A 24,027-nucleotide genomic window follows, 5' to 3' on the forward strand; every position below is an offset into this window, starting at 1 on the left:
CATTAATCACTTCCTCCTCACAATTCTAAACACAAAGCTGTAAATGAGAAGAAAGATGACTTTGTGGCTGAAGCATGGCACTGACAGTTGGAAGATATGGGATCTGTTTCCTGCCTTTACTACTTGTTTTCTGACTTGTGGTTTAGTTTTTGTCTTACACTGTTTAGATCGGGGGGGGGTCATTAAAGCAAGGATTTTGTTTCTTTATTTCATTTTTTTTTCAAGTGCCCATATGTTCCGGATGGGCTCGGGATTCGGCAATAATCAGCCACAACGAGGTGACTACATCAAGATGTTCCGGATGGGCTCGGGATTCGGCAATAATCAGCCACAACGAGGTGACTACATCAAGCATTTATTCAGGTGAAAGCACATAAAAGAAGCCAAGTATGGATAACTACTCACGAGGTGATAACTGCCGATCTGGACCCGAACGCCCTCTCGAACTGGCAGACCAGAGAGAGAGAGTTGCTGACCGGCTCGCACGGAGACAGTGTAGGCCTCAAAGTCAGGAGTTTCTTCTCCCCCCACCCCCCTCCCCCCGCCCCCGCTCTCTCCGCACTGTCCTCTCTGTGCCCGGTGCATCCTGGCACGTAGGGTCAGTCCGACCCAGGAGGCAGGCCCGGGAGGGGGGGGGGCGGACAAACTCCGCCTCTAGTTGTGCAACTCTCCCCCCCCCCCCCCCCCCCCCGGCTGCACAGGCGCGCATGCCAGTCGGGGGTCCCAGCCCTCAATTCGAGGGTCCTGCCTTCCTCCTCTTCTTCCTCATTTCCAGGTGTTTGACCTCCAAAGCTAGTTTGGAGGACATCTGCGGTTAAGTTGGCTACAAGCCCGGCCGAGCGGCCGGCTTCAACAGGTTTCCGGGGGGGCTGCCTGTGAACCAGGCTGAGCAGCTGCGTCCGTGCTCCTTATCGCTCAGCCTAGGCAGGCAAACATCTTCTTTCCCTAGGTCTGGCCTCTTCTTCTCACAGGAGATTTTTATGACTCTACAGATCACAGAAATTTCCATCTCCAATACACCATAACACGGATGAAACAGAGATGAATAAATATGTATAGATGACAAGACTAGCTCATTAACTTCCCTGATTCTCCATCTTTTCATCTGTGAAGGGGAGATAATGTTATAATACCACTTCATAAAGCTGTTGAGAGAATATATTCCAGGACACTTCTTAAACATACTGTGATCCTGGAAATGAAAGCAATGGCTGGTCAACGGGAAAGCCTATTTGCCTCAGTGGTAATGGGGTTTCGTGGGAAAGAGCCCTTTGCAAGGACAAAAGTGCTGCTGGGAGGCTAAAAGATACCTGCAGACTTCACACAAATGCAGTGACGCCTTTAGGCAAAACACATTTTGTTGTATCCATAGCATTTTAAACACAAACATATCATTATGTGCATATCATTGATTTCTGATGATATGAGTGTGTCATATAGGAACATGAAGAGCCAGCCTGAGAGATGCTGGCAGAAATACTAGTACAAGCATGATTATATCAGTACCACTCAGTTTCACTTTTTTTTTTTTAAGATGGTATTTTTTTAGACAGTTTTACTACTGTGTTGAATAGCTATGTCCACAAGGAAGGATTTTTGGTACATCACACTGATCCTTGCACAGTGTGATCAAGTCCCTCTACTGCAGTCAACTAACGCAATGCACAAAGGTGCAGGGAAACACCATGCAAAGACCAGAGAGCACAACCTTCCCTCTCAAACCTGGATCACTGCTCTGCTTCTTCAATGGGCCTTAATGCTGGCTTAACACTAAGGACTCCATATCGTCACACTCACCTACATCAGCTCTGCTTAGCACTCTCCCCAGTGGCCAGGGTCTCATATCAATGACCTTCCCATTGACGCTGAGGCTCTGAACACAGCCCTGGAAGCCACGGTTGGTGCCAGCTGCTCTGATCAGCCAATACACGCTGGGGGCACCGCCAACGTAGAACGGAGTCCGAAATGTAATTTTACTATATTGGCCCTAGAGAGAAAACAGAGCATGACATGATATGGAACAGACATAACACATGATAACTAATTAAGCCATACTGCACATAATCAATTATTTTCTCCCTGAAGAACTGTCTTGGGGAGACATAGGCTGCTCATTAGTAATTCCTTCCCATTAGGCATTCCTTCTCTTAGTGTCATTTTAAATGTTTCTTTTTGCATCCACAGCCATTATGATAGGTTGGACTATTTAATGCAAAATAGAAAGCTTAAAACTTACTATATTCTGAGGAATGCTTGAGGATATCTGTCTTTTCCTGCCATTTCTTCCTCTACTTTCACCAAAATTGTTTTTCTTCTAAATTCTAAGCCCTGAGGGACACATACCAATGTGACACTGCCTTTTGGACAGAACCCAGGAAATATTTACTATAAAATAATAATAAAATGACAAAAAAATGTTAAAAACAGATCCAAGACATAAACTGATACAACATCAACTTCACTGGGTTTCTGCTCACTTCGCTACCACTAAATTTGCTCCCACTTATTTTTTTGGTCTTTATCTGATTGTGGAAACCTACAAAACTAGCACTGCTAGAGCACATAGTAAGGAACAAAAAAAAGCCTGTCCTAGCTGCTTGCCACAACCCCTCGCCTTTGATGCTCCTGCCACCTGGGGCTGTCAAGTTCCATCACTCTAACCTGTTCAAGCAAAAATGAACCAGGTGAGAGAAGACTACTGTTCTGCTGACATTAATGCACCTTATCTGGACTAGAGTGGGCTAAGGAAGACTCACAGGAACAGTCGTGCTAAGGGAGCAGAAGCCCTGGCAGAGAGAAACACCTGGAGCAGTAATATCTTCTGGTTCTGTCACACCTAGAAAAATGCATGCGTCCACTGCCAAATTCTTCTTGTAATAATCACTGCAAACCATAATCTTTCTGCTGGCTCTTCTTTGCACCTTTTCTTGCTTGCCTTTGTCTATCTTGGGTATAGGTGTTCACAGCTGTACATAGCCAAATACAGTCCCACCAAAGCCTTTTACAGCGGCATTAGTCTCTATTGGAAATATCCGTCCTGATTCACCCTAAAATCACATCTGCCCTTTGCATGGCCTCATTGCATTAGTAACACACAGAAGCATCTGACAGACGCTAATTTCCCTCTCCTCTGTCATTGCCAGTTGATGATTTCTCCATATGTAGCAGAAGTTAGACCCCAAGCTGTCAGTCTTCATCCCATTCCTATTACTCAAGTCCTCGAGATTTTTTTTTCCTTTCAGAGCATGCATATGAAAGTGTAAAGTGATAAGATGTCTGAAGCCACCCTTTTCAGGGCTAGGGCATGCTAATAGTGCTTATCAACAAGAAGAGAGAAGGCATCTGAACCAAATTGCAAATGTCTCCTTTTTTCTTTTTTTTTTTAATTTCACTTCTGTTTTCTCCCACATTAGCCTGCCCTCTAATCCTTACCCACAAGCTCTCAACTCGCTCATCATCCACTCCCAGGTTGAGCTCCATGCATTCCAGTTGCTCTCTCACATAAAGAGCAACTCCACCACCTCGCCTTCCCAGCCTGTCCTTCCTAAAGAGCACATAGCCTTCCATGGCAGCGCTCCAGTCGTGCGAGCTATCCCACCACGTCTCTGTGATTCCGATGAGATCATGACGCTGGGACCGCACACAGATCTCCAGTTCATCCTGCTTATTCCCCATGCTTCGCGCATTGGTATACAGGCATTTCAGGGAAACAACAGAGGCCACAGGTTTCCCAGGAGGGGTGAAAGAGGACACTCCGGGATCATTTCCTATCCTCACTTCCCCACTACCATACTCCCGCTGGACGCCATCTGACCTGGGCTGTGCGGTACTGCTTGCCGTGTCAGTGTGCCACTCCCCTTCCCCCTTCTTGTCTAGTTTAAAGCCCTCCTAACCAGGTTGGCCAGCCTTTTTGCAAAGAGACGTGTGCCCCTCTTGCTAAGATGAGTCCCATCATTCCCCACTAGCTGTTGGTCATCAAACAGAGACCCATGGTCATAGAAGCCAAAACCCTGTTGCCAGGCCCAGCGGCGCAGCCAGTTGTTAAGCTGCCATATCCGCCTTCTCCTCCTTGAGTCCATTCCCCTCGTTGGCAGAATGGAGGAGAACACCACCTGGGCACCTGTACCTTGGATGGCCATCCCTAGGGCTCTGAAGTCTTGCTTGACGTCCCTCATTTTCCCCATGGCATCATTAGCACCCACATGAAACAATAGTAGAGGATAATAGTCAGACTCATGAACAATTCTTGGGAGCCTTTCTGTGACATCCTTTATTTTGGCCCCAGGCAAGCAGCAGACCTCTCTGGATGAGGGGTCCGGTCTACATATCGGTGCCTCCGTGCCCTGCAGCGTGGAGTCACCCACGACGATCACCCGCCGCTTCTTCCGGGTGCTCCTTTTCACTTTAGGGGGAGCAGCCTTGCTGCATGGATTAGACTGCCCCTCTGTAGAGATCCCCTTAGACGGGCCTTGGTTCAAGGCCTCCTCTATCTGATTCACATGTTCCAGGGCCTCGTACCTGTTGAACGTGGTCACCGGTGGAGGTGAGGTGGGCTGTGGAGGGGATCTTCTGCCACCTCGAGTGGGGACCCGAAGGAGGAGGAGGCAGGGCTGTAAGTAGCCTTGCGACGATGGACTTCAGGAGGGCCAACTTTAGCCTCTTCAGAGACCTCCTCGGTAGAATCCCATGGGCTAGTGCTCTAGAAGGAAGGGGGGCCCAAGAGAGCTGGTTAGTTTTCAAGCGGCACTTCCTCCACGTCCAGCAACAGTGCATCCCTGTGTGTAGGAAGGGAGGCAGAGGGGGCAGGCGACCTGCGTGGATGAGCCGGGAGCTTGTGGCAATGCTCAAGCAGAAGGCGGCGGTATACAGAATGTGGAAAAAAGGACAGGCCCCCTGGGAGAAATACAGGAACGTAGTCAGGGAGTGCAGAGATGCGACAAGGAAAGCTAAGGCACGTCTGGAAGGCAAGTTGGCAAGGGACGTTAAAAATAACAAAAAAAATTTCTTCAAATACATTAACAGCAAAAGGAAGATCAGGGAAAACGTGGGTCCGCTGGAGGACGGGATGGGCACCTTGGTTACAAATAACACAGAAAAAGCAGAGTTGCTCAATGCCTTCTTTGCTTCGGTGTTTACCAAGGGCAGCCCTTTAGAGCCCCAGGCCCTAGAGACAAGAGAAGAAGCTGGTGGAGAGGAAGACTTGCCCTGGGTAGAGGAAGATTGGGTCAGAGAGCACCTAAGGAACCTCGATACCCACAAATCCATGGGCCCTGATGGGATGCACCCCAGAGTGCTGCGGGAGCTGGCAGATGCCATAGCTAAGCCGCTCTCCATCATCTTTGAAAGATCCTGGAGAACAGGGGAGGTGCCAGAAGACTGGAAGAAGGCCAATGTCACGCCAGTCTTCAAAAAAGGCAAGAAGGAGGACCCAGGCAACTACAGGCCAGTCAGCCTCACCTCCGTCCCCGGAAAAGTGATGGAACGGCTCATACTAGCCGTTGTCTCCAGGCACATGGAGGACAAGAAGGTGCTCAAGAGTAGTCAGCATGGATTCACCAAGGGGAAATCTTGCCTGACTAACCTGATAGCCTTCTATGATGAAATGACCGGCTGGATAGACGAGGGGCGAGCGGTGGATGTCGTCTATCTCGACTTCACCAAGGCTTTTGACACAGTCCCTCACAACATCCTCCTGGGCAAGCTCCGGAAGTGTGGGATAGATGAGTGGACAGTGAGATGGACTAGGAACTGGCTGGATGGCAGGGCCCAGAGAGTGGTGATCAGTGGTGCAGAGTCTAGTTGGAGGCCTGTGGCTAGTGGGGTCCCCCAGGGGTCAGTCCTTGGTCCAGTCCTGTTCAATTTATTCATCAATGTCCTGGATGAAGGCACAGAGTGCTCCCTCAGCAAGTTTGCTGATGACACGAAACTGGGAGGAGTAGCCGATACCCCAGAGGGCTGTGCTGCCATCCAGAGGGACCTGGACAGACTGGACAACTGGGCGGTGAAAAACCTCATGCAATTCAACAAGGCCAAGTGCAAGGTCCTGCACCTGGGGAGGAATAACCCCAGACACCAGTACAGACTGGGGACCGACCTTGTGGAGAGCAGCTCTGCAGAGAAAGACCTGGGTGTCATGGTGGATGATAAGTTGACCATGAGGCAGCAGTGTGCCCTCGTGGCCAAGAAGGCCAATGGAATCCTGGGCTGCATTAAGAAGAGCATCTCTAGCAGGTCGAGGGAGGTGATCCTGCCCCTCTACTCAGCCCTGGTGAGGCTGCATCTGGAGTACTGTGTCCAGTTCTGGGCCCCACAGTACAAGAGGGATGTGGAGCTGCTGGAGAGAGTCCAGCGCAGGGCTACAAGGATGATCAGGGGCCTGGAACATCTGCCCTATGAGGAGAGGCTGAGGGAGCTGGGCCTGTTCAGCCTGGAGAAGAGAAGGCTGAGAGGGGATCTAATCAGTGTCTATAAATACCTCAAGGGAGGGAGTGCAGAGGACGGTGATGGTCTCTTTTCAGTGGTGGCCACTGATAGGACTAGAGGCAATGGCCGGAAACTGAAACATCAAAAATTCCATAGGAACTTAAGGAAAAATTTCTTAACAGTGAGGGTGCCAGAGCACTGGAACAGGCTGCCCAGAGAGGTTGTGGAGTCTCCTTCTCTGGAGATCTTCAAAACCCGCTTGGATGCAGTCCTGTGCCACGTGCTCTAGGTGTCCCTGCGTATGCAGGGGGGTTGGACTAGATGATTTCTAGAGGTCCCTTCCAACCCTAAGCATTCTATGATTCTATGATTCTATGATTCTGGCCTGATAACAGAAAAGCAAGTCAAGACATCTTCCTCTATTATATTTTATGCCAGCTGTCTCATATGAAATTGTTGGTGTTAATATAATCCAGGGCATGCAGAATTTGGCCCTCTAACTGTGTGGCAACCTTTATAATATAACGTTAACTTTGTTTTCTTTTAGTTGTTTTGCTTTTCAATTTGTTCCTCAGTAAGGATGCTTCTGCAGCGCATTTGTGTTCTTCAAGTTTCCAATCAATCTGAGTTTCCTTTTAATATCTTTCATTAAAATATTACTGTGCTTAAATCCATGTTCATTTTATACACATCATTACACTTATGTATACATATCTGGTGTCCAGCTATATATATATAAATATATCATATACATATGTAGATACACCCGTATGCTTGCAATTTTTTTTCTGGATGGGAAAGCAGAAAAGAGCAAGATTATATTCTCTGAGACTTGAAAAACACAGAAATTAGGGACAGCAGCTGTAAACCCTGGCAAGCTTCTAACAGCAGCCTGTATCTGAGATTGGGAAAATATAGCAGAAGGGTGGCTGAGCAAGTAAAAAGCACCCTAGGAGACTGTGATGGCATTCACTGCTGGGATATTTATCTATGTGTATTATGTGTATATTTCTAGACTGCATATCTGGAAGAGTGGTCTCTCCATGGTCTAAACCTGGTTCACTAAGTTCCTCAATACTAATGAATAAAAATGTACTTTTTTTTTTTTTTTTAACTGATCGGACTTCTGGCAAGAAGAAATGTCATCATAACCTTGAGAGGCCAAGGTAGAGCTCCAGGGTGCAGGATTACTCACCTGAGATTTGCCTGTGACTGGAGCATCGCTGTCCATCTTGAGCCAGCCGTTCACCCCATCTCTGAACACCATGACACTGTGCCAGTTCCCCAGTTTGATTTTTTTTTCACTTGTTATGGCTGCAACTCCAGTGCCACAGTTGAACCTGGAAGCATGAGACGAGGAAGCATGTTCAGGGTGACAGTCTTTCATTAACTTAAATAACCAACAGTCATTTTTAGGCTCTGAATATTCCCTTCCCTTCCCTTCCCTTCTGAGAACCTCTCTGTTTCACATTCCATATTAAAATGACACAGGAAAATCTGATCTTCATCTAAATCTGATCTTCATTTTAAACTTTCTTTAATATACTTCTTTCTCTCATGGAAAAGGTTTTTGCATCTTTTGGCACTACCAAGTGCATGCAAATCTTGCCAGCAGCAGAAACTGTTTCAAGATGCAGGGTATTACAATCTGAATTCCTGCTAACACAATAATTTCTCTTGGGGTTTTTTCTAGGTCCCTGGTGAAAGGCAGTGTTAGATTAATAACTCTGGGATTCTATATGAAACTCTGTGGAGCTGAACATGCACAAAACACACCATTTTCTCTGATTGCCCCTCAGTACAGGAGGTAAATAGAAACATGACTAAGATACATCATAGCCTTGGTCTTTCTCCACTTTCAGAGGAACCACCCTCCCAAATAAGGAGACCTCTGAGATATTCTCTCATATACTAAGGCAATGCAAGAAACTTCCTCCATCTTCATCTAAAAGAACTGCCCCTCCTATCTAAATGATGAGTATGAGATGAAGTCCCAAGCCCCTTTGTCACACTAAATCTCTTTCTTTATTTTACTGTATTCTCTTCAGGTCCTTTTGCTGGGAAACAAAGAAACTCTACAGAGCAAATGGGTGAGCAAGTGCAATGGCTCACTGGCATTTCTGATAACACAGCAATGATCTCCATAATAATGTTCTTAAGAAAACTCATTTTGTGTAAGAAAAACTCAATTTGCCTTTGCAGCGAAGTCTGCGTAAAGTGGATTCAACAAGGCATATGTCTATGCACTACACAAGGATGAGAGAACAAAATATTGAAGAACTGCTCAGTGAAGTCATACTATCCATTTTGTGCACTGCCTTGGGCAGAAGTCAAAGATACAACAGATATTCCACACATAAAGGAGTCTCCGGAGGCAGCAATGACCCTTTACACCAGGATGGAAGTGAGCCTAGTAGAAATCAATGTTTTACCTGAACTGGAGGTTACGTCGGATAATTACTAGTGACATAAAATTGCCATGACCATGTTCATTTTCTCCACAGTACAGCAGCAAACCATCTTCTGATTCCACCTAAAATCAACACATCAACATGAAATATCAAAATGTAAGCCTCAAAGTGACAGACAAATGTGAGCAGGGAAGGGGTACTTTTCTCCAGAAAATGTACAACATTTATCAGATGGAGTCTTTAAGTTGCAAAACCAAAAATAGGTTGGTCTAGTTCAAATTCCACACTTGAAGAACCTAAAAAAACACATGGCCTTAATACTTAGATGGTTCAGGACCATCTCTCCTATGACAGATCACCAGGGGAGGCAACGGGTTACCCCTGTTCCAGTGATAGTCTCATAGCTGGAGTGTGAGGCTGGTGACTCTGCGGTATGTGGGAGCAGAGGACGCCAGGACTGCACCTGTGACACAAGCGTGGCCACCTTCCCATCAGGAGACACTGCCAGCTCTCTCCATAATACACAGACAGCATTAATACAAGGCAATGTGAGATTTACTCTACTGCATCAGGCCTGCAATTTGACTAGTTCAGTATCTTGCAGTTAAGAGCGGCTGGTGTCCTATATTTCAGAGGGGAAAATAGGTACTCCAGCAGACTTTTGCACAGGTGAACAAGATCACCATTTCTCACATGTAAACACAACATGTGACACTTCCAAATTGCAAATTTTAATTGCAAAAATACAGGTGTATTTCAGTCTGTAGTTCATTCAGATGACTACAGTCCTCCCAAGGCACATTGCTGCTAGTCTGCCGTGCCCAGTATTGCTAATGCCAAGGATTCGCTCATGCGCTATCAATAATAAATATTTTAGCTCAGATCACCAAATTCATTCACATTTATTGGATGTGAAGCCAGATCTTTAGAGATGAAGGTTATGTATATGCTCACCACAATTACATTAGCAGCTATAATGAAGCTAATTTATTGTTCCAATGTCCATAGCATCAGAATAAGCAAAGAAATTGTAAAACTTCTATGTGAACTCAGGATAAACTTACCCTAAATTCAAGGGTAATTTGAAATGTCTGATAGGAGTTTTTCAGTGGTTCAAAGGTGATATATGAGTAACCAGAGAACTGAGGATACTGGATAATAATATCTGAAAAGCACAGAAGCATGCTGTTACGTTTTCTCCCATATAAAAATTGATACACACATTTAGCACTAGATAATATCAGGTGAAAATGCAAGGCAGAGTTCTTCCAGAGACAACTATTAGTCAGCAGCAGTTGGCAATCAGTTAACCTATTGCTTTGTCCTCCCACCACCTTCCACAACTAATTCCTTTATTCCCAAGGTTCTGGGGAACTTGGAAAGAAAAGGGATACTGAGGGCCAAACACTGTTCAACAGTTTAATCGCTGGCTTCAGTGCAACTTACCCTAGATTCTCGTTTCTGTTACAGAAGACAAAATTTGGCTATGTTTTTATTTATCTTCTACGTGCTCGTTTAGCAGAGACATCAGAGTAATTCTCTATTTTGACAAATTATAAAAACATATGTGGGAAAAGCACTCTGGGATGGATTCCACGCCACGTTAATCACTGCTGCTCTGTAGCTGCTGCATACAGCATCCCAAGCATTCTAAGCTGGCTCTGGATAGCCCACCAGCCCCTAACCCTTCCCCAGTAACCTCAAGGTATAAGGTAAAGGGAGTGATGGGAAGAAGAGTGTCCCTGAAGGCACCTCTGCATCCTGGGACCCCCTGGCTGCAGCAGTGACCGTTTGTATTGCTGTTGTTAGCTGCCCTAACAACCATCACTCTTCAATGATGTTGTACATCACAGCATCATCTCCAACACTGGGAAAAGCAAAAGGATACCTTACTGCTGCCTTTGCAGCTCCTTTTCCTAAGGAGGGAGGAAAGACCCAGTTTCAGTCCAGAATTCTTATTTTGGCAATGAATAAAAGCACAATGAGAGGATCTAAGCATAATGAGAAAGGAAAGATGAGGTGCCCTACTCCTCTCTGATAGTTGAGTTTTGACTGGATTTTACTTGCATATTTGGATCTAGATGCAGTTATCTCAGGTTTTTTTTTTTTTGGTTTTGTTAGCAAACAAAAAAAATAAAATACATTTTTGACTGGGGAGAAGAGAACTGGTGATCTAAACCTGAATGCAGCTACAGCAAAAGGAAACCAATTCAGGTACTGTTCACAAATAGAGCTGGCTGGACCACAGTGCCACACAGTTATTGATTATAAAGAAAAGCCCATTTTCAGTCAGATTAAGGAACTATTTAGCCATATTGGCTGCTGTGGAAAAGTTCAGTACAAGGAAATATAGGTACACAATGTTTGGCTTACCAATGAATAAAACACTCCCTTGTGAAAAATATGGACTCACATTAACAAAAATTCAGACTCCCATTAAACAAACTGGTTCAGCAAGCTGTATATGTTTAAAATAAATCCTTGAATTTTCATAATTGATCAAGGCCCAAAATCACATCTACAGCTGTTCCATGTGGCTGAATCACAACAGATTCTTTTCAGAATGAATTCTCTTTACTCCAGCATCAAAAATACAAGATCGAATTTCCCTAGTGTCAATAGCTCTGATGCATAATACTGTGCATCAAGAATTTCTGAAATGAGACTGCATAAGAAATGGACATATCTGAAGCTCTGCTGTGCAGAAGGGCCCAGAGCTGTGTGAAGAGGCAGCAATTAGCTTTTTTTCTTAACTGCATTACAAGGAAGAGGACAGATCCTTATCACTGCTTGCATTCACCACTGAGGATAGTCTGGGAACTCCTAAGTCACACCACTGTCCTGATAGAAAGGGTCTTATTTGTAAGTCATTTTCTTCATTTATTCCTTTGTTTGTGATCATCATTTTAATTGTAACAACATTTGTTGTGGCTTTAAGCAATTGTTATCACTAGTTTGACACTTAATGGGGAAGGGATGCCTAGGAAATTGTGGCAGAGGAGAAAACACTGTTTCTTTGAGAGCTACTGATCAACTCAACCATTTTCTGTAGTTATCCCCTTTCAGGCTGAACAGATCTAGCAATCATAACCACTCACAGAGGCAGGCAGGTGCCACATTCTTCCAGGTTGAGGAAAGGAAAGAGAAACAAAAGTGACTTATGTCTGAATCAGGAAATACATGCTGCTGTTATCCTTAGGGATCCATTAAGCCCAAACTGCTATTTAAAATATGCATTTTTGTTGGTTTACCATGAAGCTGTTTCTTGCAGAAACTAACGGCAGAACAGAAATCCACCTCCAACCAGTCTGCAGCATCTTAGATCAGCTGTCAGACACTCAGGATGATGCAGTCACTGCATGAAGACCACAAATGTTCAAGCTGCTTACTTTTGGAGGGACCCTTCATCTAGAATCCAGAGAAGAAAAAATCCAAGAGACTCACGGAAAAGGGGCCTAGCATGAAGTAACCTACCTTCTGTGCAAGTGTCTCCTCCTTTTACCAACTTACAATGACAATGTGAGCCACCTCGTGTAGAGGGATGGCTAGAGAGCCGCGTACATGGCTGCCCAGCAGGCCTGCTCAATTCCAGCCTTCAGGTTTCAGTGAAAGAACAAAGGGAGTGCTAACTAGGAGATAAGAAAGTAGACCAAGGTCAGAGGGAATAAAAGAGCTGTTGAACTAAAAGGATGAGCTAAACAAGTAAGGGGGGCTGTAAGGGTCTGAGTTAGATCATTGTCTACCAATTAGGAGCCTGTGTAATTACATCACTAATTGTTAAGAATCATATAAATGTACTGCATGAAAAGCTAATAAACGAAGTCAGTTCCAGCTTCTATGAAGTTGTTGTCTGGCATTCCTGACCCGCTCCAAGCTGCAACAAGTGGCGCCCGAACAGGGACAAGATTCCGAACAGGGACTGGTACAGGGACCTGGCACAACGGTGCGGGATTCCGGAGGACGACGTACGGGTGCAGCCGAGTGATCCGACCAAGAAGGTGGACCGGAGCGGGTAAGCCGGCCGTGATTGCGCACACGGGAAGACGGCGTGGGGTAACGGCTAGAAGCAGAATTCCCAGTGCACGTGTACATGGAGCGAGAAGCTGCTGAACAACTGCTGCTGGACTTATTAGCAAAAAGGGAAGCAGCAGTGAGCACGAAGAAGCTGTATGAGTTGATTAAGTGGGCAAGGGAGAAAGGACATTTAAAGGAGCCACAATTTGTTTTTAGTATAACAGAGTGGCGTGAGATAGGGAACTCATTATGGGAAGCCACTCTGGAGGGCAACAAAGCTGCCAAAGAACTGGGTCAAACTTGGCGCGAGGTGGCGAATCAGCTCAAGTGTATGCAGGCTGAAAAGAAAATGGTAGCAGCTGCGACGCAGATGCTGCAAGGGGAGGAATCAACTCCTGAGGGATCGGCAGTGCAGAAGGGCCCCCTTGGACGAGGCGCCACTGCAGTCCCAAAGAGCACCGCCAAGGAGTTGATCGATAGCGTTCTCGGAGGTGGGTCGTCGCAACTTCAGCGTCCCTTGGAGTCATCACCTCCACCACCGGAACCTGCGCCAGCCGAATCGACCGCGACTCCCGAATCGCCACAGCAGCCATCGGCGCCATCACTCCCGGCAGGGGCAGCTGGAAATAGACCACAGGAGCAACCACCAGAGCGAAGCCGGGACCGACCCTCTGATAAGCTGTTCCGAGAAGCCTCTAGAGCGCTGGTTCAAGCCCAGGCAGATGGGCGAGCCACAGATGGGGGGTGGTCGGGGGCTTCCGGGGGGCTTTCGGGTCCGCGGGTTTCCTCTTCGCGTTGGTCTGGGGTTATCAGGGATGCAATTCTGGAGGGTCAATGGGAGCCGGCTATGAGGGTAGCGTGCCCGGTAACCTTTGAGCCGGATGGTCAAGGGGGGGCAGCGGGTAAATGGGATCCGTTTGACTGGAAAATTCTGAGCCAATTAAGGGATACGGTCGTGCGTTGGGGGATCAAAGGCGAGCCCTCCAGACAAATGCTATCCTACATTTTTAACAGCGATATGCTTCTTCCTAGTGACTGTCAACAAATCGCAAAATTAATCTTGACACCAGGACCGCCACGCCACCGAAAACCGCTGGTGTCTGGAGATCCATCGCCAACCCCCCCCCGCCTGCGTCCTCATCCGTGCCTGTGGCGCCTGCACTGTCTGTGCCCCCACTCCCGGACCACCCCAACGTGCCTAAGAACGGCCCGGCTGGGTCCAGGACTTGTTAGATCACCTTGAAAAAAGGAGAAGGAGGGCCGGGGAAGAGAAGGCGAATGAGATCAAGGAGACTTATGTTGCTGAGGGCTTGACAACAGCCAGGAGGGAGGTGCAGGGGGATTTGATCTGTCTTTTAAAGTGGGGGTTGGAGAATTGTAATGCTTTAAGTGAGGACAGAAACCGTTATTAGGGCTATTGTTTCTGTTTGCTATGTTCATCTCTATTATGTGTTGTATCCTTTGTATATTGATGCCGACACGAGGTATGGTTGAAAGGTGGAAATTTGTATGATCTGTAGAGTCATAAAATTGTTGTGCGAAACAGAATCCAAGACCTTGAGAAAGAAGATGTTTGCCTGCCCAGGCTGAGTGATAAGGAGCATAGAGGTGGCTGCTCAGCCAGGCTCAGAGCCGACCTCCTCCAAAAGCAGTTGAAGGCGGCTGCTCGACCGGGCTTGCAGCCAACTTAACTGCAAACATCCTCTAAATTAATTTGAAGGTAAAACATCCGAGAGGGAGGGAGATGAGAAAGGCAGGACCCTCAGACTGACGACTGCGACAATTTACTGGGATGCGCACCTGCGCACCCAGGAGGGAAGGTTATGTGACTGAAGGTGGAGTTTGTCCGCCTCCTTGGTCTGCCTGCTGGCACGTACTGGCCCTACGTGGCAGGATGCACCGGGCTTAAACAGACATTGCAGAGAGAAAGCGGGGGGGTGAGACTCCTAGCACCGAGACCCACGTTGTCTCTGCGGGGACGCCCGCCGCATTAGGAGCCTGTCAGCAACCCTCTAATCTGCCAACTCGAGAGAATGTTCAGTCTCAGTGTCCTGCCGACAAGTATTACCTCACGAGTAATTAGGCATACTTTGCTTTTTTAACGTGCTTTCACCTGAATAGCTGTAGCCACTTTGTTCTGTGTGACTATTGCCGAATCCCAAACCCATTCGCAACCTAATTGGCAACGAGGATGGGATTAGGCAATTGAGACAGTGGAACTCACTAGTGGAGTGCACAGCTACGTGAGGTCGTGCCACTGGATAGAAATTGTGTTTGTGCTGTTTGTGTGCGTGGTCTTTAGATCTTTATTGTGTAATATATATCAGCAGAGAGGGCTGAATAAGCACAAAAGGAAAGTGCAGAATTTGAAAGCGGGAAAGCCAGGAATAACTCAGACTATGGCGTTCCCCCGCCAACCAGTGGAGGACTGGGAGCCGTACTCTGACTTGTATCCTTGGAAAGAGACTAGGGAAATACTTCAGCATGGGAAACAAGAAGGAAGCGACGGCCAAGCTCCAGTGCAACTGGCACGGAAGGACCTGCAACAGTCCTTACAAATTGTAAAAGCCTCAATGCTACTGGAGCGGGGGCCTTCTTAATATATAGAAATCCCAAGCAATTTCTGGGGAGGAAACCAAATTGAAGCTATGCAAACATAAATAGAAAAGGAAATCGTGAACCTTTCAAAATGATTGGGACATCTTAATAATCGATTTGAAAGATTGTTTTTTCACCATACTATTGCATCCTGAGGACCATGACATAGTGGAACGTATGAACCAAACGCTGAAATGCCAGCTATAAGAAAAAAAAAAAAAGAAAAAAAAAAAAGAAAAGAGAAAAAAAAAGGAAAAGAAAAAGAGAAAAAAAAAAGAAAAAGAAAAAAAAAGAAAAAAAAAGAAAAAAAAGAAAAAAAAGAAAAAAAGGAAAAAAAAGGGAAAAAAAAGAAAAAAAAAAAAAAAAAGAGAGGAGAATTGGGAATTATGCCTGCAGAAAAATTGGCAAGAGCAGAATATGTTTTAAAATTTTGAGATTACCCCAGGACAGCCTAGTCCCTCTGATGGTCAAACACAGGGCTGGGCTAAAGGGAGCCCTGACAGAAGTAAAGTTGGGTCCGTGTAAGGCGATGCTGAGAGACTGGAACACAGGAAAATGGACGGGACCTTTGGACTTGATAACCTGGGGAAAAGGGTATGCTTGTATCATTACAGATGCTGGAACCAGGTGGGTGCCAGCAAAATGGGTGAAACCTTAGCTGGAAGCAACCTCACATACATCAGATGTAGCAGGCAAACAGCTGGTACCCTAGCTGTGGGAAGTGTGAGCCTGCAGAACATCATGAGAGGAAGAAGTGTCCTGTACTACTAAGCAGGCCTTGCTGGTACAAAAGAAAAAGGGGGAATTGTAGAGGGATGGCTAGAGAGCCGCGTACATGGCTGCCCAGCAGGCCTGCTCAATTCCAGCCTTCAGGTTTCAGTGAAAGAACAAAGGGAGTGCTAACTAGGAGATAAGAAAGTAGACCAAGGTCAGAGGGAATAAAAGAGCTGTTGAACTAAAAGGATGAGCTAAACAAGTAAGGGGGGCTGTAAGGGTCTGAGTTAGATCATTGTCTACCAATTAGGAGCCTGTGTAATTACATCACTAATTGTTAAGAATCATATAAATGTACTGCATGAAAAGCTAATAAACGAAGTCAGTTCCAGCTTCTATGAAGTTGTTGTCTGGCATTCCTGACCCGCTCCAAGCTGCAACAACCTCGATCATAGTCATTGACACAGAAGCTATCTGTAGAACAGATGGTCTCATCGCAGGACAGATCAAAGAAGTGCGCTACCGAAGACACGCTGTTCCTCCTCAATGTCCTAGCTATAGTAGTCCTCAGTGTGGTAGAAGGGACAGGTCGTGCGGTTGTAGGAGTGGATGTCGCGGATTCTGAGGTGGTTGTAAGGAGCCTCGAAAGGAGCCTTGAACTGGACCCTGGAGTGACCTTGGTTTCAATGAGAAATTTTCTGTTGCCTCCTTTAATAGCAGGAAGTGGTCTGAGCTAGTGTGAAATAAAGAAACATAAATCCAGTATAACCTCAATGGAAATGAAAAAACACCTTCTAAGATACAGATCTGGAGTAACGAATACATTCTCACTGAAAAAAAAAAAAAACATTAAGACTCATCTGTGCATATAAAGTTCAGATATGAAATTTCACAAGATCAGACACTTTAAAATATTAACACTATAAAGAAATCAGAAATGTTGAAGCAAAACCTTGAAATTTACCTCTTCTATGTAAATGTCATAGTCTGAATCATCAATATCAAAACCTTCATCATCACCAATTAATGTGCCTGTGACATATCGATGCCCATAGCTTCCACTTCCTAGTTCTTCAGAGCCTGTAAAGACACAACTGGCATATTCAGTTCATAGATTTTTTTTCTCTTGACACACAGCTCAAATAAAACCTCTTCTTAACTCAGGACACTAAAATAAGAAGTGTTGATATTCATTTCGTACAGCAGATGTATCAGGTTGAAGAGATAAATAAGTTACACCTAAACAATTTAAAACAAAGTGAAGATCTTCATTTAGACATTTATGGTGGCTCCTTAACAAATTCAGGAGAAGCACAGTTTTGCAACTTGCCTTTTATCTATCATTCTTTCAAGAAAATACCTCTGAAATTTTGAACTTTTTCTAGTGCTTGCCACTTTTTAATAGCTATATTGCTTTTAGCCCAACTTTTCCCTGGTATAAGTACACAGTTTCCTGCTTGCCCTAGTGATGACTAAATCTTTTGTGTGAATTAATAAGAGCAGAAGTGTATGTGGAATGGCAAAAGAAATGCATCTAGGAAGCGATTCGCTGGGACACCCTGCTTAGGAATTAACCTGACTCCGAAACTTTTGAAAATAACATCTCAAGTGCATTTTTAGGCTTTTTTTGTTTGTTTGTTTGTTTGTTTTGCTTTTTAATGCAATTTAGCAGCTGGAAAAAAAAAAGGCACAAATGTGATCTTCTGAGCTGCCTACCCAAGGAACACTAAGTGCTGCGACACATTCAGGGCTGAGAATGCCAAGAAAAACTAAGTTGATCAGCACAGAGAATATCTGTGTTTTTCCATACTTTAGGCAGCATATTTCTGCTTAAATTACAGCTAATAAAATTGAACGGAAATTATGATTTATGAAGAAAGGCAATCAGGGTAACTTCATCACAACTGCTTCTTGTCACTTTGGTAAGGTTTAGAATATAATGACTTTGGTAACCAGTGAAACAAGGGACTTGATAAATTTGCCTTTTCATAAAATATTCTGTGGTCATTTAAAATAGCATAGATAACTTGCTATTTTGCTTTACAAAGTCTGTGTAAGAGCTGACCATGTGTGCTTGCTTATCTTAGCAGCCATAAGCTGCCCATATTTTCTAGTCAGCAAGTCTTCCATATTATACCAAGGAGAGATGCAAAGTCTAGGTAGGTGAAGAACGGCTGCTACAGGAGACCTGTCAGCCCAGAAGATGCCACCTCACCACTTGATGGTCACGAGACTTTCACTACCACCACTAAGCAAAATAATGGAGCCAGTGAAAAACAATGGGATTTGGCAAGACTTTCAGAGAGAAGATGCCACCTCACCACTTGATGGTCACGAGACTTTCACTACCACCACTAAGCAAAATAATGGAGCCAGTGAAAAACAATGGGGTTTGGCAAGACATTCAGACGGAGCAGTGTAGGCACGAAGTTTTTGTGCTATTTGAACTGGTGTCAGTCAGGTTAGCAATCTCTCACCTCAGTGCAGAAAAATGGAGAAGTTTGGCCTAAAGTCAGACAGAAAAGCACTGGTCTAAATCTTTTTGTACTCTTGCTCTTCCGCTACCATGGCTGCAACCCAGAAATCCTGAGAGACAATTATAAAATCAAACGTATGTGCACTAAATATGAATGTGTGCCCTGGCTGGCAAATCAAGGTTCATCATGACCATCATCTACATCAAGGATTGACCCTAAGGGATTTCCTGAGACTCAGCTGACACATTCAAGCACCATGCAGAATACTTAAGCACCCATGCCAATTTCTTTTTCAGCATGAGCCAGAGATAGAGATGCCTCCATTTGGGAGATGTCAGGTTTTGATGTCTAGGCCCTGAGGAAGTGATGTAAACAGATTAAGCGGGCACTTTTGCCATGTTTACTGTGGAGACAAACAGGAGGGTATTTTTAACAGAGCACAGGGTATTTTTAACAGAGTACGCTTCCTCTGTTGGTTGGGCACAGCCCAACTGTTGACCTTTAGGGCATAGTGCAAACCCCATCTGTTTCCCCAGGAGATAAAGGGCATTTAAGTGATGCAGATGAGGACATTTTCTTTCTTGGACTCTGCAGGGTAATTTATTACTTTTGCTGTTACTAAACTTGATATGTGAAATCTTCTGGTTTTAAGTCAGTTGTCTAAGACACCCTGAAAGATTTGATACTGCAAGAAAACAAACAAAAATATAACCAAAACACCTGTAGTGAGCATCTGCAATTAAGAAATGCACAGAAATTGATTTAAGCAAATCATTGCTTCATTTCCTTCTATAACAAAATGAAACCAAGTCATAAATAAATGAAAATCCTTGGGGAACTTTGCCCTCTCCTTCCTCCCTCAGAATGGATCAATGTAACATAAACCAAGCATACATTTTTTATTAAGTAAGGGGGTAACTATGCTGGTAATCAAGGCCACATGTTCTGCTTGCAAGTATCTTGGGAGGTCTGTCACATTAGGTGATACAGTTGCAGCCCTGTAGGAGAATATTTGAGTAAACACAGCCAACATTTTCTTATGATGACCTGAAGCACTGCACAATCAGGAGTACTGCAAATCAAGTCACATTTGAAAACAAAGTATGAGAATTATACCTTAGAACGATACAAGCCCAAGGTCCTGTGTTCACAGAGGTCAGTGCAGGATAAGCTCCCAGGTAACATGGACTCAGTGTCTGCTGAACTCACTTGTCCGTAAGAGGTACAAGAGACTTTTCAGCAGGGCCACTGAAGGTCCAGTGTAGTTGAGGTAACATTGAGAATTGGATTTACAGGTAAAAGAAGCATCACATAGGTGAGAAAAAGAAAAAAATGCCAGTCTTGTTGCCCTTTTCTATAATTCATTAATCTGTTAAAATTATATCCAGGCATTTTATTGCCTCGTATTCTACAAATGCCTTCAAAAGTGGAACTTAGAAGTACTGAAATCTTCCAGCACGGTTTGCCACATTAAGGATATGGTTTATATAGTCCTCATCAGCTTTGGCCCTGTTGCCTGTCTTGACTCTGTTTTGTGGCATGGTGTTTTTCACAGTGAAGTCCTGTGCTTTGTGCAATTCCCAAAGGCCTATGTAAGCTTGGCTGCGATCCTCAGACACTGCTATCACTTTGGGGGTAATGAAGGGCAATAAGATTCCAAGTCAGCTCACAGACAGGCACTGTCGGGAGGATCGAACTCTGAGGAAGGCAGTCAGGAAATGTCTGCAGGACCCACCATTTGTTGCCATGTGCATGGCACACCCTGCTGCACAAATGTAAATATAATTTTTATAAAGTCATGATTCGTCAGATGTATTTGAATACAATTTCGCCTACTATTTTCACTATGTAGCTTCTCATTAAAAAGGGATATTTACTTGTTCATCTAATTTTCACAGTCGTGCTTAATAGTTTAAAAGCTTTACTCTAGAAAACAGCATAGATTTGCTTTGGTCTTTCTGAGTTTCTTGAATGATACATGAAATATATACAGTTCAGTTTTAAGGAACTGTGAAAAAAGATGAACAATAGACTTACTCCTCTTATTTCTCCCCATGATATTCACTTATCAATTCTGTATGAAGCCAGCACAAACATCAGTAAGCAGAAAACCAAGAAGACCTGGCAATGACCTCCTGAGCAGAGAAACGGCAGGAGAGTGCTGATGCCTGGAACATTTCAGATTTTCATCAGTGGCTCAACTTTTGCAGGATGATGTAAGCATCACAAACAGGAACGAGAGGTCTAGGACCTGGGGTGCCTCTGTACTCCAGTTCTGAGGGGGAAGCTGCTTCCACTAGTGCCTTGTAAAGGCTGCCCTTGATATGCAGCTTTAGCTCTGAAAAGGCAATTCTACTTACTGAATGTGTGGATGACATTGCTTGGTGTGCTGGGGAGGCTGGATCCATAAGAATTTGCTGCTTGGATGGCAAACTGATACTTGGTATTTGGGAGAAGCCCCTTGAGAACCATGGACTCCATCTGGATCTGCTCCCTTATTACTGTCCAATTGCTGTCAAGGTCTGGCCTTCAGGATAAAAAAAATCAAGATCATAAATAATTAAAGCTGTCTGTGTAAGTTAATTGCCTTTTAACTATCCAGGGAAATACAGGAAATAAATGAGAAATCAGCTTGCTAAACCACCATTAAAATCTTTCATTCTTAAGGAGTCAGACTGTGCAACCATTAGAAGCTGAGAAGACTGATAATGGAACATTGCACTATATAGTGTTATGGAAACACTATTTGGATTTTGATTAAAGCCAAGAAGATGGTTCAGAAGAGAGTTTGACCAATCAGGTTCTCGTAATCTTTTTTTTTTTTTTTTTTTTTAATGTCAAGTAAAGGTATATTACTAGCAGTTCCAAATCCCATAGCTGTCTACAGCAAGGAATATATCGCGATGGAGGCAAAGACTCTTCTAATTTATTCCTAAAAGCTTGTATCCTAATGTCAGTGAATATCTTCAAACATATACAAGCATTAGCAGGACAAGAATCTAACGTTTGATTTACCAGGCAGGCAAATTAATCCAGCCACATTGGAAAATCTGGATCCAAATGCTTCTCCCCTAAAATGAGAAAAGTACTGAATAATAATGGAGAGGACCTAGCCTATGTACATGGGTTTTTCAACAAAATTCCCATGCCTGGCTTTGGGCAATGCCTGTTTAAATCCTGATTCACACAGCAAGCTGGCTGCCAGTAATGGCTCACTCTGAGTGCTGTTATAACCCATTTAAAATCTGTATATTCATTCACATGGCAATTTGGTTTGAACAACAATCTAGGGAAACTGAAAATGCTGAAGTTTATATGCATAAGGATATCTGAAAGGAAAAGACTACTTCAAACACTCTGAGAGAGTGTTCTGATACTTTCACATCACTTCTAAGCTCTCTAAAAGTGATCTCTTCTAATCAAAGAGGAAAACTTGTGAAGGAAGCATATACACATAAACAAAATAGAAAATATAAACATTAAGTCTAGGCCATCCAAAATATTCAAATTGAAGCCTATGGAAGTAAAATAGGCTTTGACCTTTCAGATCAAATTATTCTGGTGGCCTTTGCTAAGATGTCCTTGTGATATTTATTACAGGAAATAACCTCCAAGTGCTCCCTGGATCTACTAGCGTTTACATAGGACTTGCTGCAAATGTCCCCAACAGTCTTTCAGTGAAAATTCTAGCACAGGGCAGGCATTTTGTGTTTGTTTATTTGCAGCTGGAAGGAAATGCCAAAGTTAACGTATGTTTTCTTTTACCAGTCAATACAAGATTTATTGATCACTGAGGTCTCATTTCTGTGTACCTCCCAACTGCCGACCTGCTATGCAGTAGCACACAGCACGTGAATATTACTTTATCGCACTAATAGTAAAAATAAAATCAGACAAACAAGATGTAATGACAGCTAAGCATCCTATATTAAGTCACCCTCCATCACCATTCCCTGGTAGACAGGGCATTTATTTTGGCTACTCTTCTGTTCTTTCCTCTTCTCTGAGCATTCTTTGTCTGGGCCAAAAGGAAAATGTCTAGGTTTTTTCAAGTAAAATCTGTTCCCATCACTGCTTTGCACATTGCTGCCTTTGTAGCATTTTCAGTTTTCCTATACACATATTTGTTTGGCTCTAGTTACAAACCAAAGAATTTCTGCTAGCTCAAAAACTGCTTTATAGTCACTTTACAGCAGATGCTGCTGGTCTGCACCAGGCTGGGAGAGGGAATACTAAGGAGATCTGTGCACTACAAAGAGATTCAGGAGATAATGTGCAATCTCCACAAACCGTCAGCTAACCTGGACTTTACTGATTGCCTCTTGCAAGACTTCCTCCTGGAGAAGGGAATAATAAAGGAAATTTCTGCAAACGTGTAAGTATCTCCAGCTGAAGGAGGAATGGTGAGATTTATCACTTGACCTTTGCTATTTTTCCAGAACGCTGCCTGAACAAATAAATTGGAACAACATGATAAAATAGCAAACACATGGAGAGAGAAATACAATAAACTCAGTTGGCTAATATGTTCCCAGTGAGACAACTTCTACATTTTCTAAACTCTAAGTGTTTTGCTGAAAAAATATCTTGGTTGTCCTTCTTGCATGAAGTTTTAGTTTATATCAACTTTTACATCAAACAGCTCTTTTAGAGAGAATGATCCCACTTTTCCAGTCTTTCCACAGAGCTACATTCCCTGGAAAAGGTTCACTCCTGTTCTTGCTGTGCACGTGATCATGAGCTCCCAGGACTGACTGCTCTGTACCACATACCTGGGCATGTGGAAATCTGCAGCCTCCCACAGGCATTTTTGCTCTTTACATTGTAGACATGCATCTCCAATGCAGAAATGTAATGCAGTAAGAATTTGGCCAAGAACAAAGGCAGTGCATTCTTAAAATACTAAACATATGGGTAAAGTCATTAAGATCAGGCACACATAAACTAAGGGCAGAACGCTGTCCTTAAAATATCAAGATTATTGCTTTATATTGTAATCTATGGACCGATTCACATTAAGAAAGGAAATCTTTCTGACACAGAGAACTGCAATTTCATACTCACTCAAACTTGCTTTTAAAATGACCTGGAAATTACTTATTAGAGTGAAGCCATCTGCTAATAATCTATTAATCTTCTGCTAGTAATCTATTAATCTATTTAATATTTATTATTATTTAACTTTATTGTGACACTTTCTACTAAAAAAGAAAAGCAAGGTCAACACTGGAGAAAAAAATTAGACTGCTTTCTAACTTCATTCTTTCAATAAGTCTTATTCTGATGCTGTCTAACTGTTAAACGTGTCTCCTTAGTTTTACATCTTCAGTTCCTCTTTCTTTGATTATCTTTCCAGGTATTTAATCCTCACAAGCAGTGAGGTAAATGTT

The 24,027-nt window shown here is 44.0% G+C and overlaps 1 protein-coding gene across 1 annotated transcript in view; it reads right to left on the reverse strand.

The window, feature by feature from the left end:
• Positions 1-1,753: 1,753 nt before the first annotated feature.
• Positions 1,754-24,027, reverse strand: part of LOC104571536 (pikachurin) — a 30,985-nt gene continuing 8,711 nt past the window's right edge. Inside the window, exons 4-11 of the mRNA XM_088535449.1 lie at positions 20,998-21,164; positions 17,125-17,240; positions 16,605-16,893; positions 12,309-12,362; positions 9,899-9,999; positions 8,856-8,956; positions 7,619-7,763; positions 1,754-1,987 (exon numbers count right to left, since the gene is read on the reverse strand). Coding sequence (XP_088391575.1) covers positions 1,754-1,987; positions 7,619-7,763; positions 8,856-8,956; positions 9,899-9,999; positions 12,309-12,362; positions 16,605-16,893; positions 17,125-17,240; positions 20,998-21,164 — 1,207 coding nt within the window. The remainder of the gene's footprint in view (positions 1,988-7,618; positions 7,764-8,855; positions 8,957-9,898; positions 10,000-12,308; positions 12,363-16,604; positions 16,894-17,124; positions 17,241-20,997; positions 21,165-24,027) is intronic.

Source organism: Tinamus guttatus, unplaced genomic scaffold (assembly GCF_059628265.1).
Source record: "Tinamus guttatus ecotype Peru unplaced genomic scaffold, ASM5962826v1 Tinamus_guttatus_pri_ptg000042l, whole genome shotgun sequence".
Classification (NCBI taxonomy): Eukaryota; Metazoa; Chordata; class Aves; order Tinamiformes; family Tinamidae; genus Tinamus; species Tinamus guttatus.